We start from the raw sequence: 23147 nt of genomic DNA, 5'->3' as shown, positions 1-23147 counted from the left end.
CTGGCCGAGAGAGAGTTCGGCTGGTTTGTCACACTCTGGGACAAAAAATGAGAAGATAAAATGTGTGTTTTAATCTATCCTTAAATCATGCTGCAGGAGAGATTTCTGCAAGCCGGTGGTGCTGACTTTTTTACCACAAATTTGATGCAGTCCTGCGTGATCGCTGTTTTTTATGGAAATGCATCTGCGCACTGTGTTCACAATGTCTCATAAAATATTCTTTCCTAGAAGTCTTTAAAATGTGATGACGGTAGGTAACTTTTCTAAACTATCAGCATAGATCCTCTTGTCTAAATGTCAATGTTAGTCATATTCCTTTCCCATATTGCTCACTAAGGGCCATTTACTGCGGCGGAGCTCTGTGTGTTTCACTAAAACCACAACAGTGAATGAAAGCCACCTAAAACAAAATGACACATGCAAAAATGTTTCTCCCCGTTTTTCCTTTATTGTGAAATCTTTCTTGCATCTCCAGGCATTTGTAATATTTTTTAATGACTTTTGCAATGTCTGCTCTAACAGCATATTTGAATTTGGGTCCAAGTGAATAGCCAAGGAAAATAAACTCTCTGTCTTTTACTTTATGTTTGCCATTATTCATGAACTGCCAACATTCATAGAGAGACTCACAGAATGCTATAAACAAACAAACAAACAACAATTGCACCATTCAGATTGTGCATTCAATAAAATGTGAGAACATGAACAGTATTTTTTTTTAAACACCACATTTGGTCTGATGATCAAACAGGTTACAGATACAGCTCTGTTTCAGATCAATAATGAATGTAATGTACATTTTTGTTTTCCATACAAGGGATTGCTCTCCATAAAATGTTAAAAACATGACTCAAAACAAGAAAACAGTAATTGCTCCAAAATGATTGACTTGTTTAAACTGGTCTTCACAGGGGAATGTAATGCAGGTAGGGCATCACATGCCAGTGAGGTAGATTATATTTGATTTCAAATGTAGGGGAAAAAAATAGCAAAATGCTGAATGAAAGAATCCTTATAAGTGGAGTAATTTTTGCATTAGGCCTAATGATTGCAGAATCGTTCTTTAATAAGCACAGACGCGATTTCTTATTGTTATAATTCTAATCAATTGCTGACACTTTTTGCGCAGCCAATATGTGACCCGGGACCACAAAACCAGTCAACAAGTCGCACGGGTATATTTGTGGCAATAGCCAACAATACATTGTATGGGTCAAAATTATTGTTTTTTTCTTCTATGCCAAAAATCATTAGGATATTTAAGTAAAGATCATGTTCCATGAAGATATTTTGTAAACTTCCTACCGTAAATATATAAAAAATGTATTATTATTAGTAATATGCGTTGCTAAGGACTTAATTCGGACAACTTTAAAAGCGATTTTTACGACTTTTTTACACCCTCAGATTCCAGATTGTCAAATAGTTGTATCTCGGCCAAATATTGTCCTATCCTAACAAACCATACATCAATGGAAAACTTTATTCATTTTTCAGGTGATGTATACATCTCGATTTCAAAAAATTGTCCCGTATGACTGGTTTTGTGGTCCAGGGTCACATATAAGGTTACTAAAAATGCCAAGCTAACACTACACAACTGTCAAACTCACTACCCAAAGCACACATCTTCTGAAATTCACTGTTTTTATTATTCTGTACATCTTATAAACTTCCCAAAAGAGCAAAATCTCATTAAAACATCATCTGCTGACATACACTATGCTGTTCAAAAGTTAAGGTCTGTACGATTTGTTTTATGCTTTTGAAAGTCTTATGATCAACAAGACTGTATTTATTTGATCCAAATTACAGTAAAATCCCCTAAAGGGACAACAAAGTAATGGGAGTAAAATGCGAGAGAAGGCAAAAACATTGAAATATTTTTTTCTCCCATTCCATATTTTTTGTTTTACCACCATGTCCCTTTAGGAGTTCTGTACAAAACAAAAAAAAAGTATTATTTTGAAATATTATATTTCAAATTTGAGATATTGTTTTAATTTTAATATATTTTCAAATGCTATGTATTCCTGTGATGGCAAAGGATCCTTCAGAAATCATTCTTATTCTTACAGATTTCTTATCATCAATGTTGAAATCAGTGGCGCTGCTTCATATTTTTATGGAAACTATGACAATATTTATAGGATTCTTTGTTGTAATGTGAGCTTGTTAAACAACAATTAGTACCCATCCTCAATTTTGCATTCGTTCCACAGACGGACTGTCAAACTGCATGCTGCCTTGCGACAGAAAGCATGATATTTTTTTGCCGTCCTTCGGAAGTATTTTTGCTAGCCAGATTTTATCACAATTATTCATTGTTATGTTCTTTAGCAGCAATATCACACTCACATTTGCAGCAGTTATGATATTCAGTAGACCAGCAATCTTACTTGTGTGACATCGCTTAAATGACAAGTAAAAAAAAAACACACATTTTACATTTTGTTCCCATCATTGCAACAGAATTTCTTCAAATTGGCCTCTTCATAATGCCCACAAATTGGTCCTGAAGTTGATAAATGATTTAAAAATGAATCACATACTATTAAAAACAAATCGTAAACTCCACTGGAGAGAATCAGTTCCTGATCAAATCACGGTAGGATAAGAGATGATCCACAGAAGAGGGGTCAGCACAGAAGCCATGCAACTGAAAGAAGAACGGCCAGCATTGGGGAGATTTGGCTGAGAGAAGAGGAGCTGTTTGTAGGGCAGTGGTCTTTGTTTTGGCCGATGCAAGCGGCGTAGGCCATGACATGGGGAATGTAATGCTGCTCCTGGACTCCATGAAGAAGATGAGCCATGGGGCCTTTGGAGAAGATGGCCACGTCTTCACCGCCATGAGTCTCCATGCGTAAGGGAACGGCAGACTGAGCCTGATAGTTGTTTTGCTCTGAGGGCAGAAGAAAGAAGAGTTGTCATGATATCAAAATGACATTTTTATTGCAATTTGTTCATATTAATCTTGATATTTTAATCGGAATATTAAAATTTAATTACAATTAATATTAATTTAATATTAACTAAAACAGCACTTTAGTTAAAGATTAATATGAATATTAACAAAAAAAACAATTAGGCTACATACTATTGGCTTTAATTTTGATTTATTCATATTCATTTTTGATTAACTATTGATTTAATCTAAATGTATTAATTTGTATAAATTATTCATTTATTTCTCTTCACTTCAGAGAAATGCTTTCATGCATACTGTTAAGAGAATATGAATATTAACCAATTAAAATTAAAATAAATTCTCAATAATTAAGAGAAATTATTGAATAATCATAACTTTATAAAAAATGAACTCCAATTAATATTAAGTTTAGTTTAATATTAATATATCAACACTTTAAAATAGCATGTAGCCTGAAAGCATTTCTCAATAATTAAGAGAAATAAAGTGTTATATTTAATAAAACATTACTTTAGTTAAATATGCATATAAATATTAACAAATTAAAATGTATGTCTCAGTAATTAAGATATATAAATGAATTATGTTTAAATTAAATTACAATTAATATTAATATGAATATTAACAAATTAAAACATTGGTATGTAGCCTGCAAGTAAAACTGAAATAATTCAAGTAAACAGTAATAAACAGTAATAAATAACAAATAAGAGCAGGGAGTTCTCTTTTTCTTGTCTACAAAAAATGTTAGTTAATTTGTTTTTTGTTTTTTTGGTATTTTCTTTTGACATCCCCAGAAGAATGTCAGCAGCAGGGATGACAATGCATTTTACTTCATTGTTTTTGGATTGTGTTCTATCAGTGAAAAAAGAAATTGAAAGAGTCAAACCTATGCTGTGGAATAGTAATGAGACAAACAGGGAGAGAGTGATGGGGAAGAAAATGAGAGAAGAGAGAGAACAAGTCAGAACAATAGCCATAATTCTATGGCTTGTCAAACATATAGAGAAAGAGTAAGAAATATGGGTGGTGGAAACCGGGAGAGATGCACTTTATCATCATTCAACTACCGCTGAGTTTGACATTCAGAGTCGACGCTGCTTCAGAGAACACTGCCGATCCTGATGGGCGCGAGTGCATGTGCTATTTAAACGTGGCACTGGATGTGAAAATGATAACGGCGTCGGCCTGAAGCTAGCCAAAAAACACTTGTGTCGCGCCTGGCGTCGCATTGCGCCGGGTGTATGATACTTTTGATCAGTTTAATGCATCTTTGCTAATGAAAAATATTAATTTCTTTTTAAATCTTACTGACCCCACACTTTTAAATGGTAGTGTACAAGAATTTACATCATTCCAATCCATCAAGAACTGTGTACCCACCCTCATTGTACACCCTCCAGAGTATACATGCCATAGAAAAGCAAGAAACAGCCAAACAGGAACAATTAAAAGTAAAATCACAGCATTCCAAGTCACCCAAAAGTAGGTCCCTGGGCAGAACCACGAAGCATAAGGCCTGTAATTACTTACCGTATTCCACAGTTGAGACATTTTCTCTAGAACCGTTGACCAACTTGAACCCTGGGCCATTTCCATACAAAATGGATGTGAAGGGCTTCTGGTCAATATCACTCAAGGTGGGGGCCAAACCTGCGGAAAGGACATTTAAAGCTTTGAGTCAGGGCCATAAACCACCAAGAAATCACTCGGTAATTAAAGTGCTCCCAATATGCCTTGAGCCTTCATTACCTACCAAAGATTGAGTTTCCCCGTGGTGTGTAGCCTCCAAAGCTGAAGACATGAGAGTGATCAGCCGTGACGACGGTTAGTGTGTCATAAACACTGGTGAGGAGACCAGCTCGAGTAATGGCCCGATCCATTTCCACAGCCTCATGTAAGGCCTGCTTCGCTTTGCCCTCATGGTGTCCGTGGTCAATGCGCCCACCTGTCAGAGGACAGCCCGGTCAGAGGTCTTATATAGACATACATTAATTCTGTACATATCTTTGAATGAATTTAATTCATTTTAATTTAATTAATAAGTGGTTTATTTTGACATTTTTGTCACATTGTATTGCTACGGGCAAACTGAGGCAATCATCAAATGAATTTTATTGCTTCAAATGAATTTATTCAAAGTCACCATCCAAATATTTAAATATTGTAGTGTTTTTATTTTTCTATAAATTATTTTCATTCATTAAATACATTTTAAACTGGTTAAACTGGAAATAAAATTAAATATTTAATTTAAAACACACACATATATATACAAATAATATTTACACAAATCAGGCATAACATTTTGTGTAGGTCCCCCTTTTGCTGCCAAAACAGCCCTGACCCATCGAGGCATGGACTCCACTAGACCCCTGAAGGTGTGCTTAGGTATCTGGCACCAAGATGTTAGCAGCAGATCCTTTAAGTCCTGTAAGTTGCGAGGTGGGGCCTCCATGGATCGGACTTGTTTGTTCAGCACATCCCACAGAATAAATGATGATTGGATTGAGATCTGGGATATTTGGAGGCCAAGTCAACACCTCAAACTCATTGTTGTGCTTCTCAAACCATTCCTGAACCATTTTTGCTTTGTGGCAGGGCGCATTATCCTGCTGAAAGAGGCCACAGCCTCCAGGGAATACTGTGTCCATGAAAGGGTGTACATGGTCTGCAACAACGATTAGGTAGGTGATATGTGTTAAATAACATCTACTTGGAAGGCAGGACCCAAGTTTCCCAGCAGAACATTGCCCAAAGCATACCTGCCTCCGCCGGCTTGCCTTCTTCCCATAGTTCATCCTGGTGCCATGTGTTCCCCAGGTAAGCAACACACACACGCACCCGATCATCCACGTGATGTAAAAGAAAACGTGATTCATCAGACCAGGCCACCTTCTTCCATTGCTCTATGGTCCAGTTCTGATGCTCACGTGCCCACTGTTGGCGCTTTCGCTGGTGGACAGGGGTCAGCATGGGCACCCTGACTGGTCTGCGGCTATGCAGCCCGATACGGAACAAACTGCGATGCACTGTGTATTCTGACACCTTTCTATCAGAACCAGCATTAACTTATTGACCAAAATGAGCTACAGTAGCTTGTTTGTTTGATCAGACCACACGGGCCAGCCTTCGCTCCACAAGTGCATCAATGAGGCTTGGCCACCCATGACCCTGCCGCCGGTTCACCACTGTTTCTTCCTTGGACCACTTTTGATAGATACTGGCCACTGCAGACCGGTAACACCCCACAAGAGCTGCAGTTTTGGAGATGCTCTGACCCAGTTGTCTAGCCATCACAATTTGGCTAACTTGCTCAAAACCTTACGCTTCCCCATTTCGGTCATAAAGTTATGCCTGATCAGTGTATATATATGTAGCACTAATATAATGTATATATTAGTCCCTAGAACTAAAAAAAAAGCCAAATAATTGATACTAATTTAAGTAGATGTTGAAATGACCTCCCATTGCACATCTGCTGTTTAATGAACAGTGATGTACACTATATGTTTACCTTCCACCAGCAAGTAGAACCCGCGTTCATTTTTCTTGAGGATCTTAATGGCCATGTCTACCATCTCAGTGAGGGAAGGGTCAGTTTCTTTGTTTCTCTCAAGCTCATAAGCTAGGTCGGCCGGCTCAAACAGACCTGCAGCGCAAATAGAACAGGAATTCAGTAAAGCATTGTCTCAAGAAGATCAAATAACCAGAATGTTTATAAAACTCACCCAGCAGATAATCCACATTATTTGGATTCAGGGAAAGGAGATCCTTCTTGTTCCAAACATAGTAACCTCTCTGATTATACAAAGGTTAAGAGAGAAACAACAGATAGATTAGAGAAATGGCCGTACCCTCTTATATTTAGAAGCTTTATAGAATGTATAACAGCACTATGATTCAATATCTTGCAACCAAATCTCTGTAATACAGTTTCACAACAAGTACAAATAGTCTTCATTTGTTATTAACTGCACAGCTGTAAAGCCTGCTTTAGAGGCCCCGAGAGCATCAGATCAGATTCAGGGAAGTCAATAAAGAGGGCATCATCAAAAGAGCACAAATACACTGCCAGAGTAGGGCAAACACAGAGAGAAAATGAAAAAGAGATTTGTCAGCAGAGGCATAATGTGGAAGCATTTTTTTCCTGAACTGAATTGAACATGGCATTGTAAATGAAAAGATGGAATGAAGTGCCCTGCTTTTCCCTTGTTTCGTCTTTCACCTTAGCCTTCACTCTGTCAATCCACTCCCCCACAAGGTTCCTGCCATCTTTGCGTGTACCGTTGAGTTTCTTGTCTCCTGGGTATTCCACATCTGGTGTGTTTTTGGGGTACATACTTCTCCGCCCACCCCCCATAATCACCTACTCATCCATAATGAAGAACAAAAGAGAAACATCACATTTATTGTACACAGTGCGGTCTAACAGAAAATACAATTTAAACCAAAATGTCCGAATGTCCGAAAGAAACCGAAAAAATCAAACATGATGAAGTTTGTAAGTAGAAATACTTAAGATTCTGCACTATTTATAGCTATGCTGCTAAAATTATTTGTAATTATTTAATATTTAATATAATTAGTAGCTTAAATATTTGTTTATATTTATTACTAATATTATTAACAATAATATTAATAATAATGGTTATTATTATTATTATTATTAGTATTAATAATAATAATAATAATAATTTTACTAAAATTAATTAATAATTGATATAATATTAATTTTACAATATAATACTATTAATAATAATAGTTACAATAATAATTATTATTAGTTGTAGTAGTAGTATTAATATATTAATAATAATAATAATATGAAATCATGTTAATAAAATTATATAATTTATTTAATATTATTATAAGTGGTAGTAGTAGTAGTAGTAGAATAATTATCAATAATAATAACAAATATATTTTTTATTAAAATATTTAAAATATGAACTACAAATAATTGTATCATATTGTTATTATTATATTATTAATTACAATTATATTATTAACAATTATAATTTTAAAGTTAATATTTTAAATATGTATTATTATTATTGGATTATATAATACATGCTTAATAATAAGTATTATTTCAATATATTATATTATATTTTAATACTTTTTATTATTTATTTGTTTTTAATACATTATTAATTTAAATATTTATTGTTATTGTTATTATGATTACTACTAATAATAATAATTGTATATTAAATATTTAAGAAAAAATGCTAAACAGAACTAGTTGTCTCAGAATTTTATACCTCACTATATCCTAATGTATTAAAATATACCATGGTGGTATAAAACTAGGCAAAGAAACACAATATTAACAGAACCAGATATTGACTGACCCAACAACACAACACTATAAAACCAATTTATAAAACTGGGGGAAAAATCATGAGAAAACTCACATTAATGTCAGGGATATTTTCAAAGAGTTGTCTGGCAATGTCTTTGCATCCACTCTGCAGTGCTTCAGCTGGCATGTCCCCATCTGAATACCAGTCCCGATCTACACAATGGGCATATGAGGCACTCGGAGTGGCATGGTTCACTCGTGTTGTTGTGACGATTCCCACTGATTTGCCTGGGGGAAAATACAGGTAGTTGCAACTGTTAATTGTTCCTATAGGGACATGCCCATGTTTATTACTATATATTCTAGCTGATTACATATTTTTCCTTGTCTAAATAGTGATTAAATAACAAATATTTAAAGTGCCCCTATTATGCTCTTTTAAAAGGTTCCAAAAAAATTTTCGGAGGTCTCCTACAACAGGTTTGCATGCATGCATGAAAGGTAAAAAAAAAAAAAAACACTTTCATTTTCTCATAATATACACTGCACATCACCACATTTTTCAATTATTCTCAAACGACTCGATGGATGAATCAGAATCTCTAAGTCCCTCCTTTCCGCGAGCTACTCTGCTCTGATTGGCCAGATGGCCCAGTCTGTTGTGATTGGTCTACCGCGTAAAGCACGTATTTCAGAAGTAAATGCCCATTACCATGACTGAATTCAGCTCCGGAGGCTTCCTAAAGCAAAGTAATTGTACACACTGTAAAGACAGTAACGATGACATTGATTTTACCATATAAATCCGAGTCCGGTGATGACACATTGGAAGAACTATAGTTATTCAACCCGAACCTCCATCGCAAGGATGATGTGAGCAGATGCAGAAACGTACACAATATAAAACATCTTTCAAGAGTGAGTTTTTTTTAAATCACGCATTGAAGGGCAGGCCAACTTGTTCGTGAGCGGACAACGTACAACATAAGTGGGCATTCACGAGTTTGTGTGCCCATATAATCTTAGTGAAAGTGGTAAACAGATCTGGCTTGCTGTCTGCTATAGAGGGGCTCGGAGAGGATATTATACCCGAGCTCTGATTGCCCCCCAAGATTGTACAAAAAAAGGGATGCTGCAAGAACTAACAATGGGAAGAGGTAAGCTGCTGGTTTTATACCTTGGTATTAATTGGAAGATTAGATTAGATTAGATACTCCTCCCGAAATTACGTTTAATAACTTCACTTATGCAAATGTCTTATCTATGGACGTAAAACAGTAAGGCAGATTCAAATTACTGACGACTTGCTTAGGCAGTACAGAGTCGATTCTTTTTTTTTTTTGGAAGACAATAACTTGATCTATTGTGCACTTTCGACTTTACAACTTTGCAGAATGTTTAAATTCATGAACAGCATGAAAGGGAATATTCGAAAAACCATATTAGGGGCAAAATAGGTACAAAATGTTGTACTGGACAAGGAAACAGCTTGATTTTAAGTCTTGTTGTCTGGCTGCGGTCAAGCAGTTGTATGGTACACTATTTTAATGCATTCTCAGAACATAAGCACCCAAGTGAGAGAGCCATTCCCTGTGTACTCAGATCAGGTCAGGTTATCAGTTTGACACTGATTAGACCGTCCGCCTTTTCAACCTCTCAGCTGGATTTTAAAATGTTTATTCTGGTCATGTTGTGCAAATTCCACTTGGCTACATTCACCTCTACCTTCAGCAGAGGACTTCCATCTTATAAAACGCTTCATTTGTTTTTATTTTCAACATGAGAATAAAATATGAGAAAGCTGCCTGCGTGCTGCGCTCATCAGTCAAACTGTCACTCTTCTCATTTATTCCTTTACTTTAGATAAGGACGTGTTTTTCTACTTTCCTCAATCCTTTATCGGCTCAACCTGGTTTTTTGTTCCAGTGTCACCTTTGTTTCTCTCATGCAAAAATAAGTTAATGGATCGCAAGAAAAAAAAATGAGCCCAGAAACAAATATCCCATCTATATTCTAATTACAATAGAAGACGGGACAGAGAGGCATTATAGCTGCTGTATGAGACCGAGCATCTCACCTGCTTCTTTGGCCCATTTAAGAATGGAGGTGACCTCATTCCCCTGAGTGGTGTTGCACTGGGATCTTACAGCTGCTGCGCTCACTCCAACCGTACCCTCATTGGCTTTGACCCCACACAGAAATGCCGTGGCAGTGCCTGCACTGTCTGGTACCTGAGCATTGGTGTTATATGTCTGGGGGGAAAAAAGACATGTACAATTTTAATAGCTGCAGGGATTATTTTACAAGAGCACTTAGTGTAGTTATATAACTGTTTATTCAGCATTATTAAGCATGATTATAAGCATCTATATTGATTAGTCCAATAGTCTAAAACCATTTGCATTTTGTTTATTTTATGTAAAAATAAAATCATAAAAATTGTATTATCAGCATAAGAATTTAAATCATGACATGAAATAATACTAAGAATATTTTTTTTTAATCGAATAGTTTATTGAAGTTTTTTTTTTAAAAATGTTCAATCTAATAAAGATGATTGAGAGATGTACAAATAAATGTTCCTCGAAAGCCTGATATATTATATTTGATACGCACAGATTTTTCTAAAAAAATCAAGTAAACCTAAATTGCTTCAGTCCAGTATGTGTTCATCTTGAATTATCACTAACAATATCAAAGTTATTCTTATGTTTGCTTTATAAAAATCAGTATAATACAGTAGGCTTTATTGGGCTAAGAGAAAAATATTAATGAACCCAAAAAGAAAAACAGCTTAATAAATCTTGGAGATAAATATTAATTGACCATCTTTAACCGTCCTCACTTTTAATTATAACATCTGTGAAAAAATTAACTATGTGAGAATCATTGTCCCAGAACTGTGGCGGACAGAGAAATCAAACTATGATTTGAATCTGTTCTCTGTGACCCGGGGTGGGCAACTGCATGGATTATGAACACAAAGGAATGGCATGATGGGATTACAACACAAGGGATGTACCTTAGAGAGGGCAACATAGGGGAATTTGTCCATCTCCAGTAGTGTTTCCTCACCGCTCTGTCCACTCATTTGACCCTTTAGAATCCGTGCTGCTGTGATCGTAGGTACACCCATACCTATACCAACAACAAATGTTGACATGATTAAGACATTTTTTTACAATATATTTTTAAACAATATATGCTTCCCTTCAAGCACCATCCATCATGAATAACATGGTCTGCCTGTACCTGAGAGAGGTTGCAAAGAAGATGAACATTTCCAGTAGATTTCCAGAAACTTCTGCAAAGTTTCCAAAAATTCGGGAAAGTTTCTGTAAACTTTGCAACCCTACTTTTCACTTAATAACCTGCTATACTTAATATAGCTTATATAAAGCACAAGCTGTTACGGGTGGGCATACAGTCAGACAGGCAAGGAAACAGGCAGACAAGAGGATCCACATGCAGTTAAGGTTTAATAATCCAAACGAGAAACAAGGAAACACGGAACGAGAGCATGAACCGCAAACAACGACTGACAAACCACAAGAGAAACACAAGGGCAATATATACACAGGCTAATAAGCTAACAAGGGGGTGTGGTAAATTGTCATGGGAACACACGCAAGACACACCTGGGGAGACAAATATTAAAAACTACAAAGAACTTCAAAACATGGCACAAGACAGGAAATAACACAAAAGTCCTCACACAAGACAGGGGAACACAGGCTGGGATCATGACATAACCCCCCTCAAAAACAAGAAGTGGAGGTGGAGTGGAGGCGAAACTGAGGGCGAGATGGACGGCCAGGTCCATGGAGTGGAGGAAGGACTGGGGATGGAGGCAGGGCAGAGGCGGCCAGGGTGGCGCAAGAAGCAAGGGCGGTGCAGGCTTGGCAGGTGGCAAGGGTGGAACAGGCTGAGCAGGCGGCCAGGGCGGAGCAGGGTGAGCAATCGGCAAGGGTGTAGCAGGCATTCAGGGTGGAGCCGGCTTGGCAGGCAGCCAGGGTGGAGCAGGCTTGGGTAGGCGGCCAGAGAGGAGCTGGCTTAGCAGGTGGCCAGGGTGTAGTTGGTTGGACAGGCGGCCAGGGTGATGCATGCTCTGGAGCGGAGTCAGGGGCTGGAGCCATCACTGGACCCTGGTCAGGGGCTGGAGCCATCACTGGACCCTGGTCAGGGGCTGGAGCCATCACTGGGCTCTGGTCAGGGGCTGGAGCCAACACTGGACTCTGGTCAGGGGCTGCAGCCATCACTGGGCTCTGGTCAGGGGCTGGAGCCATCACTGGACCCTGGTCAGGGGCTGGAGCCATCACTGGGCTCTGGTCAGGGGCTGGAGCCATCACTGGACCTTGGTCAGGGGTTGGAGCCATCACTGGGCTCTGGTCAGGGGCTGGAGCCATCACTGGACCCTGGTCAGGGGCTGGAGCCAACACTGGACTCTGGTCAGGGGCTGGAGCCATCACTGGACCTTGGTCAGGGGTTGGAGCCATCACTGGGCTCTGGTCAGGGGCTGGAGCCATCACTGGACCCTGGTCAGGGGCTGGAGCCATCACTGGACCCTGGTCAGGGGCTGGAGCCATCACTGGACCCTGGTCAGGGGCTGGGGCCGATACTGGACCCTGGTCAGGGGCTGGGGCCGATGTGTGTGCTGTCCACACACACACACACACACACACACACACACACACACACACACACACACACACACAATATAGCCATGGCCCATATTGCCAACTATACAAACTCAGAGGACTCTGACATGGCGTACATTTTGCCTGAAGACTCAGGCGTGGCAACCTGCACAGCCTGCTCTGCCCTGGCGACCTCCCCCACTCCATGTTTCAGACTTTTGTTTCCATGTCATCGTGTTAGTTTCCTTGTGAAAATAGCCCTGTTTTTTAGTCTGTCTGTTTGAGACGTTGGCTTGCATTTTGCATTCTTGTTCCTGGTCAAGATTATTATTACAATTTACCTTGTAATAATAAATAAATCAAAAATATTCCAATCTTCAATAAAACTATAACTTGAAAAGCATTCTATAACCTCATAGGGTTAAGTAATCAATTTCCAATTAAAACATCTTCATTTGAACAATATTGGCTCTTAAAACCCCAAGATCAATCTTGCCAGCATTTTCACAGTCAACTGGCAAATTAAGTCATATTTTATCCGTGTTTGCAGAACAAATTCAATTTGATTTGGCAAGAAACTTTTTATACTGAGTTGTCCTTGCGGGTACATAACAATGCTACCAGTGTAGACCAATTTATGAACAAATGGCTCTTTTAATCTGTTCTGTATGAGTGAATGAAATGCACACAGTGTGCCGATCTTTTTAATGTATCATACATTTCAGTTACCATGCAAGTCAGTAAATTCTTAAATAAACTCACTGAATCTGTCAGAGGGGTTACTTAACATCAAATTATCATGACTCTGAAATATATAAACTTCTTTTCTGAATTTGGTTGGCTGACCTCCAAGAACATCATAAGACACATTGTCATTTTAATAATCTTAATGCATGAACCAAAAGGTCAACTGATCCAAATCTTCTTGTATCTCTATTTCAGCAGTGGCTTTTAGAAAATCCTGTAAGTGAAATCCTCCTTTTTGTAGCTGGCATGTGTTTTTTGTTGTGGTGGACAGTGAACACTGAAATAAATCTACATAACAGTGGTTGAACTGAGGCTTCAAAATATATATTTTTTTGGTTTTGGTAAACTGGTGTTTTATATCAGCATTTTTTTCACAGGGGTGTGGTGCAAAATAAACCAAATTCTTCCTATAAAATTGGATGATTTCTGCCAGAATAATCAAACTTCCTTCCTTCCTTTTGATGTTCAAGCTCACTTTGATAACCATTGTGCTTTCGGGTTTGGCCAGAAGAAGCATGATGTTCCGACGTTCACCCTGACGTTGACATTGGTTAATTTGCTTAACTACCCATGTTAATGCTTAATTTTGAAGCAGGGTCATACGGTGCTTTTAAAAATATTTAACTATTTATGCTAGACCCCGTATTTCACAATTTCTTTTTTTTTTTTTTTTTAAAGGCTTGGTTGAAAAAACAAACAAAAGCAAAGTGGATTGATATTGTTTGAATGAACAGAAATTACAATTGATTTCAACTTACTGTCCATACTATAACCAGGCAAATATCTCATGGTAAAGATCCACAGGGTTGACTTCGGTTCATTTGCTTACCCATCACTGCCCATGTTAACTCCCATGTTTCCCCGCCAAACACAGAATTTTCCGTTATTTGTGAGAAAATGTTATATGCTAGGGTGTGCTATTACACATCTTTTGAAAGAGAACTGAATCTCCTGATCAAAGCACATGCGAAGGAGAAGCAGAAACAAGCGATCTTATTTGTAATAATATGCATGTGTAAAATAACGTAATCATCAACATTAAACAGCATATAAATCAAAACTGCCTTATGTTACTAGGGATGCACCGAATCCAGGATTCGGGTTCGGCCGAATATTGGGCTTTTTGACGGGGTTCAGTTTCTGCCGAACCTCAGAATTTTTTTCCACCGAACCCGAACCCTAGGCTTGCACTATGCACGCCCCGCTGGTCGAACGTAATGAAGCCGCCGTTGAAAGTGAAAATGGAACTCATGAACAGAAAACGTGGCAGTATGCTACTTTAAGTCAAAAGAAGGCGATTCAAGTCGAGCTACATGTTCAATTTGCAATGCCGATTTGTCTCGTGATGCCAAGGACCCTAAACAACAGCTGCTGTTAAAACATTTGCGTATGAAACATCCGAGAGAATACGAGTTGTGCATGAAGGAATCTACAGACAGCAGCCAAAATGTATTTTATTTTACCGTGCAAACAGCCGCATATAGATCAGATAAACTATAAATAAAAAGAATAAAATACATAGGCCTACACTAAATATTTTTCACTTAAATAATTACCAAATTAGGATGACAAAACGAAAATACACTGAATCCGTAAGCTTTGAAGAACCGGAATCGTTTTTTTTTTTCAAATAAAAATAGAAGGCCTAGGCTCCCTCAATCCACACCTTGTATGTTTTTTGTTTGTTTTTTAAGTAACATGTCTAAGTGATGTGGGTTAGTCTGGAGCACAGCCTGTTGACAGTTAAACCCGCGGCAGAAAACAACCTCAATCCTTCTGTCTCCGCAGCGCGCGAGCCTCGGCTGACAGAGCGTGCCTCCTGCGCTCTCCGTTGTGTTCTTCTTTTAAACGACAGAGGACGACCCGGGGTAATTTTTCTATAAACTATCAGGAAACAGCAGCGAGAAGAACATACGCAACAATGTTTAAACTTGACCAAAACCACACTATTAAAAGCCTTAAACAAGGCTTCAGATGGACCTGATGTCCCGGGAATACAGAGATAACGCCTCGCTAGAGTGGCCAGCCTCGGGAAGCGCCGTTCATTTGCTTTCCACCAGTCAGGAGCTTGTACTACTGCTGTATTTTTCTGTCAAAATGGTGCCACACAGTAAGCTTTTCCATTGCTTCATTTTGCGAGATATATCTGGTTTGTGGTTGCACATGTCGACGTGCTCCGTGAGAGAACAAATAACGCTATACAGCATATTTTTCTTAACCACGCATCAAAAAACAAACAAACAAAAAAGCGTTCAAAACATTTAAACCATTTAACTGGTAGTATTAATCTGTCAAAGTTTTTACTTTCGGTAACGGTTAAATGGTCAATAGCATCCCTACACTGCTGTGGACGTTGTTTACTTCGTTAATGTGTTTACTGTGATAATGGACTGAGGATGGGAGAAGGATTCAGTATTCGGTTTCGGACGAATTTTAACCAGTGGATTCGGTATTCGGCCGAACCCCAAAAATCTGGATTCGGTGCATCCCTAAATGTTACTGAATGAAATGTCAACCCACGATGAGCTACAGGACTGTGCAAGTATTAGGGGCGTTGATGGAGTCAATTTACTCCATCTATGTTTGGATCATCATTCTGAATCCGATCCAGATGTAGTTTTTGACAAAAACTTGATTTTTCTCAGCTTTTTCTCAAAATGTTTCTTTTTTATGAAACTTACCCATATTCAAGTGTTGAATAAAAAAGAATGCATGAAGCTAGAACAAAATAGTTTTTTGTTTCAAATTAGAGGGTCTGTTCTTTCTTTCGATATATTCCATGTTCAGAATCTGTTGGCCATGAAATTTTTGTGAAAATGACCAAAAACACTGGCAATTACTTTTTTTTTAAACGCTGGTGGGGAAAGAGTTCCTGCCTTGTTAGATATTGTATTGCACAAACAGTTTTCAAGGCTTGGTTGGGGGGAAAAAGCAAAGAGGATTGATATTGTTTGAATGAACAGAAATTACGATTGATTTCAACTTACTGTCCATACTATAACCAGACAGATATCTCATGGTAAAGATCCACAGGGATACACGGATGGCGTGACTTACCATCACCAAGAAAAAGGATGACGTTCTTGGCAACGTTCTTGTTGAGCTCTTGAAGGGTCAAAGCAGCTTTTAGTGAGCGCTGAGCCCAGCCCTTCCAGAAATCAGGGTCCTTCTCTTGTTCTACAAGCCGTAAGAAAACATGTTTACACGTTTGCCCACAAATTATAACACACAACCAGCAAAGATGCTCCTGCAAAACAAGATAATGATAATGGCCTTAGATGGAAGACTCAATTTAGAGATGATGAGTATGCTATATCTCTCTAAACTAAACTGAGCTAAATTTAACAAATGCTGGACAAGAACAGCAGCTGCATTTCTATTGTATGCATATCTTCTTCTGTCCACATAAGCTTCTTAAACCCACAATCATGTAAATGAACATATCTGGGACCATCTGACCCGAGTGTCCAATCTTTTTATAGAAATTAACATACATTTGAAATGAGTTTTATTCTACATCCATGCTTGGAGCAAGGTCGAAAAGAAGACTATTAAACCTTCAGTGTTCTGAGATGGTGTTACACCGTTTATGAAGCATTCATCTGACACTATGACTCTATCAAAGACACTACAAGCAAACTATAAGGCAGGGGAGCTCATTTCTGTTCCAAGAGAGCTACTTTCCCATAGAGTTTCGTTTTAAACCTGCTCCAACACAAATGTTTGTCCAGAAGATCTAGACTAGCTGGTTCAGGTGTATTTAATTTAGGTTGAAGGTACACTTTTCTGGAAGGTAGATCTTCAGGAACATTATTTAGCACCACTTCTATAAGGTGCATTAGTCTCTTGTTCATTTTTAAAGAGCCAGATGCTTATCATTGCAGAGAAAAATGTCACTGCCCTATCTAACAAAGGCAAATAAACAAAAAGTATCTTAACTGACCTGGAAACTCAGGCTTTGCCAAACCTTCCCAAACCAGGCAACCGATGATAAAGAGTGCAGCGACCTTCATTTTGTCACCGTTTGCAGAGTAACTCACGTTCCAAGGATGTCAGAAGCCTCTAAGATCTGCAGTGAAAAAAGTTCATGTCAATGTCAGTTCGGAGATAACTATAAGTAAGCCATTCATATGCTGATTTGAACTCTGTGTCAATGTGGCACCTGCATATATTTGTTTGAGTGGTCTAGCGTAATAATATTGGCACAACCAATGGTGTGAGTTTGGGGCAGGGCTATCTTTCTCCAGCTATTATAGACCTCCTTGATTTGAAAACAATCATTATTTTTGCCGTTACGTTTGGTGCCACTACAGTGGCGCAGAAATGACACACTTCATCTTTAGGCACAGAAAACAACTATGTACCATCCCAAGACTTGTTTTTTCCATCATAATCTTATCATAATGTGCAAAACAACAAACAAGAGGATAGACTGTTTCAGCTGGGGATGTATGTCACAAAATCTGATACAAACAATCATTTAGTGGAATATTTGAACATTAATTTGAGTAGCTACCTAAAAGTTCACACCTGAAAACGTGATATGGCTTTAGTATTAAATGCATTAGTATTAAACCTCTCTGTCTTTTACTCTTTAGTCAAGGTCACTTTAATGGGATTGACTGCCATTGCACACAGTGCTTTAATAGGCATGACAAAGCTGATTAACTGGACACCTCTGTTCCAAGGCACAGGACCGCAAGATTTCTATTACGGACACACGATTCTTCAGCTTACTTCACAACCTTTTAATGGGATCTTTAGTCATTGTGCAGAAACCATCAATCAGCATCAAAGCCATATGTTCAATCAAACCCATGCCGGAGCTTTGACCACTTTGTCTTTACATTTGTAAAACTGAGGAGGTAACACATTGTGCTAGTCACGCAAAGCATTGAAATGCATCTATAGGGTTCTTAGTTTACATAACCGCTTTGGTAAAACTTTATATTAGGTGTCTTTAACTACTATACTTACATAAAATATGTTGTTAGGTAAACCATGTTATTAAGTTGTTAGGTATACCATGTACTTATTATGTCGTATTGCAAAACACTTTTGCTGCTATTGAGGTGGCATATAGGTAAGGTGACAGGTTTCCAGGTATGGTTAAGTTAAGTGAAGGTTAAATTTAAGGGTGGGTTAAGATAGTTCACCCAAAAATGTAAATTCTGTCATCATTTACTCCCCCTGAAATTGTTCCAAACATGTATGAATTTCATTCTTCTGCTGAAAACTAAGGATGATATTTTGAAGAATGTTGGTGTCAAAACAGTTGCTGGTCCCCATTGACTTCCATAGAACGAAAAAAAAAATACCATGGAAGTAAATCGGGACCAGAAACCGTTTGGTTACCATCATTCTTAAATATTTTCTTTGGCATTCAACAGAACAAAGAAATTCATACAAGTTTAAAACAACATGAGGGTGAGAAAATTATGACAGAATTTTCATTTTTGGGTCAACTATCTATTTAAAGGAACACTTTAAATTCTTTAACACTTTAAACAGTTGAGTTTTACTGTTTTCTAATCCATTCAGCCGATCTCTGGGTCTGGCGGTAGCATTTTAGCTTTGCTTAGCATAGATCATTGAATCTGATTAGACCGTTAGCATCTCGCTCAAATGACCAAAGACTTTTGATATATTTCTTTTTTAAAACTTGACTCTTCTGTAGTTACATCGTGTACTAAGGCCGACGGAAAATGAAAAGTTGCGATTTTCTAGACCGATATGGCTAGGAACTATATACTCTCATTCCTGCGTAATAATCAAGGAACTTTGCTGCCGTACCATGGGTGCAGCGTAGCAATGATATTACGCAACATGCTTGCACAGGGAGCGTGCTGGGAAAATGCTGCATAATATCATTGCGCCTGAAAATAGTCCCCAGAACACTCCCTGAGATGCTAACGGTCTAATCAGATTCAATGATCTATGCTAAGCTATGCTAAAAGTGCTACCGCCAGACCCGGAGATCGGCTGAATGGATTCGAAAACGGTAAAACTCAACTGTTTAACTCTAGGAGAGTTGGAAAATTAGCCTATTTTCAAAAACAGTGGAGTGTTCCTTTAAGGTGTAAGGGAATGGTCAACAGTGTAAATAAAGTTATAACTCGAGAAATGTATTAATTACAGCTGTAACTAGTGCAGGTATTTTTTTTAAATACAGTACAAGGTAAAAAACAATGTGCATGGATTTCTTTCTTTCTTGATAATTAAGGAATGTGGCGTTAACTGGTTTGTTTAAATCTCCCCAATATTGTTACAAACCCTTTGGTATTTGATTATAAAAGTTCACAACCCAACAAAACAAGAGGAGGCCAAGAGCAATTCCAGTGAACCTCTAAGCAACCCCCCCCCCCCCCCAACACACACACACACACACTAGTTCTGTTACAGAGACACTTTTACCATGACTTGAGGCTCATTCACAAGCTCTGTCAAAAACGCTGTGGGGCTCCAACTGGCAGTACCCTTGAAGCTATTCTGCAGGTGAAGAAACACAGCAGTGCCAAAACACAAAGGAACAGCAAACCGGAGAATAAAGTCGTCAACAAAACAGAAACTCCTTCTCGATTCATGGTATCTTAATGTAGAGAGGTCCTTCTCTTGGAAGAAAACGCATCCAAAACAGAAACATAGAAAACCACCTATCCTTTCGACACACTGGCCCGAATTAGAGCTGCAAGTATGTGCTCAGGAGGATCAGGATTAGTGTGATTACTGATGGAGACAATCTTCCTTCATACCTTCATCTTACAAAAAGAGACTTTACATTATTTTGAAAGGAACATTAGCGAATAAAGTATATCAGTACCTTCTGTAGAGTGAATTCAGGGTGATTGGGACACTTTTTCCAAGTCATCTCAATGGCAAAAAGGGTCCCAATCACCCTGAATTCACCCTAGGACAAGCAATTTCATGTCTACTCTAGAGTGGCATCCTGTTTTCCCACGATAAATCATTTATGTTGTCAGAACCGGTCATGTTTTTTAAATGCCAGTAAAACCCTAAAGGCTAAACCGAAATTCGCTCTAATAAACAGGAACATTAGATCACATCATATTACAGGATTTACATTTAACACCTACCAACATCCTAGAGGCCATTCAATCACAGAACAAGCACAGACATGAGAATTTTATTAGGCTGTATGTCTTGGTAAACACGACACTTGGTAAACACAAGATGAAACCAAATTAATCTAATTATGCTGATGAGTCTCTCTGAACAACAAACCCTTTTAAGGAAGAGCAGAACATTTAAACAAGATGTTCTCAAGTTTATAAACGGAGGCTGCACTGGGCTTTCTATTCGAGCTATTGTTACATCTAGTATCATTGCATACAAATCAGTTGGGCACATAATCAATAAAAAACTCACAAACTCATATTATGTCTGGGAAGCACTTAGGAAGTTGTAAAACAAAACCTTTTATTCCAGTCCTTGCATCGCATCGTTTTCTCTTTATGATCTTTCTATATTTCTTCTAATTATGTTGATGTGATTTAAACAAGATAAAACAAGAAAGTGTCTTATCATTTCCTACAATCACAAATATGATAAAGTAGAGAAAGACACAAGGCTAGACCTGTCTCAACAGTTTGATACCTCATCCAAACATTCTAAAGGAATGCTAATGGAAATTTGATCATCATTTAGAACCAATCAATCCAGGAAGCCTGGTTGGAATCCTTAAAAAATCCAAATAAGATCCTACTTGAACTTAAATCCCCGTTTTTCAGGGTTTTCATCAAGCATGATCATATTTGATTTTTAGATGATTTTGTTTGATCCACTTGGGATTGGTTCCAAATTGCAATAGAAAGTCCATTCATTCAGAGCAGCCAGGAAAAATGCAATGTATTACTGGGGCAAAACTGTACAGAAAAGTGAGATTGTGCCCTAAAATTAAATAAATGAATACATTAATAATAATTAACCATTTCAAATCCAATATACAATACATACTTTAAGTGAAATATACTTGGTGTATGTGGAAATTCAAAAATATTAAAAGGCATATGCATCTCTCCCTATGTAACCTCTTTTGCAGTGTTTTTTTTTTCTCTAGACTGACCAACATGACTATACTTTATTCATAAATGCAATTCATATAGACAATTACTTGAAAAAAACCTCCTCTGTGATTAACATTTGTTCAATGTCTGAATTATTATTTTTTGCATACTATTTATTTATTTATTAATAGGCTACAAGAAAAAAAAACTTATTCCCACCAAATCTAAGTCAATGTGATGTAACCAACATGCAGGAAGCCATTATTCAGCCATGTGACAAGGACACCATAAAACAGAGAGGACCCCTTCAGACCTTCAGGACGGTGTCAAGGTCATTAAAGATTTTTTTTTAATGTCACATATTTTCAACTTTTTTTTTTAAAAAAATGCACGTTTTCATGCCAGATGGAGAAAGCCTAAAAACGTCTTCATATTCCAGACATGAGATTTGTAGCAAATATTTGTATCTTAAAAGGAAAGTATTTTGTGCAAGAAAAGTATAATTATTACCTGATTGATGCATGCAACCAACCATTTATTTGTCATTAACCCATATATTTTGGCCTGCTTTGTCAGTCTACAAATAATCTAAGTCTTTACAGTTAGAATCGTTTTCCCTGGATCCCTGCCACTCAGTGTACCAGTGTATCGTGTGATGCACAGAAAAGCGTTTCTCTTTTCAATTACATCCTCTCATCTTTTCAGATCACATACAATGTAGCCATTGGCTGCCAAAACGAGATCACCGCTTTAAAGAACAGAAAACACATCAACATTCCCAACATCGCTGGAGAGAGTCTGGGATTCCCGAATTGCTTAATTGCATTAAAGTTGGAAGAGCGACTCACCGTTATACAAACTGAGATAATTCACAACGCAACATGAGCAACTTGTTGAATTGGTTTGAATGAATACCAGCACAACTCTCCAACTCTTCCCAGCGTTGCCATTACAACTCCAGTCACATGAGGCGGTGTATGAACAGGGTCATTCAGCAGATAACCAGCTCTAAAAGTGATCCTACTCACCCCTGTGATGTGTGTATCCGTGCACCTCTGCGGTTCCAGTAACACAGAGGACTCACGTTCACGTAGCCTACTGGTCTCTAATCGAGCTTTTATAACGCTACACAAAGCGCCAGCCCAGGAGAGAGAGAGAGAGAGAGAGAGAGGGAGAGGGAGAGAGAGAGAGAGAGAGAGAGAGAGAGAGAGAGAGAGAGAGAGAGAGAGAGAGAGAGAGAGAGAGAGAGAGAGAGAGAGAGAGAGAGAGAGAGAGAGAGAGAGAGACCCCCGGCTCATAGAGTCCACTATTAATAAATAGCGCTATCTGAATCGCGAGCTCCTCCTGTTGATAGGAGCCGTTTGAGTTGAAGAACATCATGTAGTAGCCTACGTTAGATTTACAGTTTTATTTATTTTTTTTTACCTCGTACCTATCTTATATTTCCCCCATTTTATTCCTGCATGTCTTTACTTGCTTAAAAAAAAAAAAAAAAAAAATGT

The 23147-nt window shown here is 38.0% G+C and overlaps 1 protein-coding gene across 6 annotated transcripts; it reads right to left on the bottom strand.

Moving 5' to 3' along the window:
- Positions 1-425: 425 nt before the first annotated feature.
- alpl (alkaline phosphatase, biomineralization associated) lies at positions 426-22796 on the bottom strand. 6 transcript variants are annotated; one of them, XM_079843873.1, is made up of 12 exons: positions 22674-22796; positions 17565-17690; positions 16679-16798; positions 11260-11375; positions 10315-10489; positions 8350-8525; positions 7158-7298; positions 6661-6730; positions 6447-6581; positions 4686-4877; positions 4463-4582; positions 426-2902 (listed from the first exon to the last, which is right to left on the bottom strand). In XM_079843873.1, the coding sequence occupies exons 2-12, from the start codon at positions 17632-17634 to the stop codon at positions 2640-2642; spliced, it is 1578 nt and encodes a 525-aa protein (XP_079699999.1). In that variant the 5' UTR covers positions 17635-17690; positions 22674-22796; the 3' UTR covers positions 426-2639. The 6 variants fall into 6 exon arrangements, with proteins under 6 accessions (XP_079699999.1, XP_079700001.1, XP_079700000.1 ...); XM_079843875.1 differs by having other exon boundaries at positions 22494-22686; XM_079843874.1 differs by lacking the exon at positions 22674-22796 and adding an exon at positions 20036-20322.
- Positions 22797-23147: the final 351 nt, after the last annotated feature.

The sequence above is a fragment of the Gobio gobio genome, assembly GCF_949357685.1.
Source record: "Gobio gobio genome assembly, chromosome: 19".
In the NCBI taxonomy this organism is placed as follows: domain Eukaryota; kingdom Metazoa; phylum Chordata; class Actinopteri; order Cypriniformes; family Gobionidae; genus Gobio; species Gobio gobio.
Note: the sequence above shows the minus strand (reverse complement) of the source record. Positions and strands in the feature narration are given on the sequence as shown.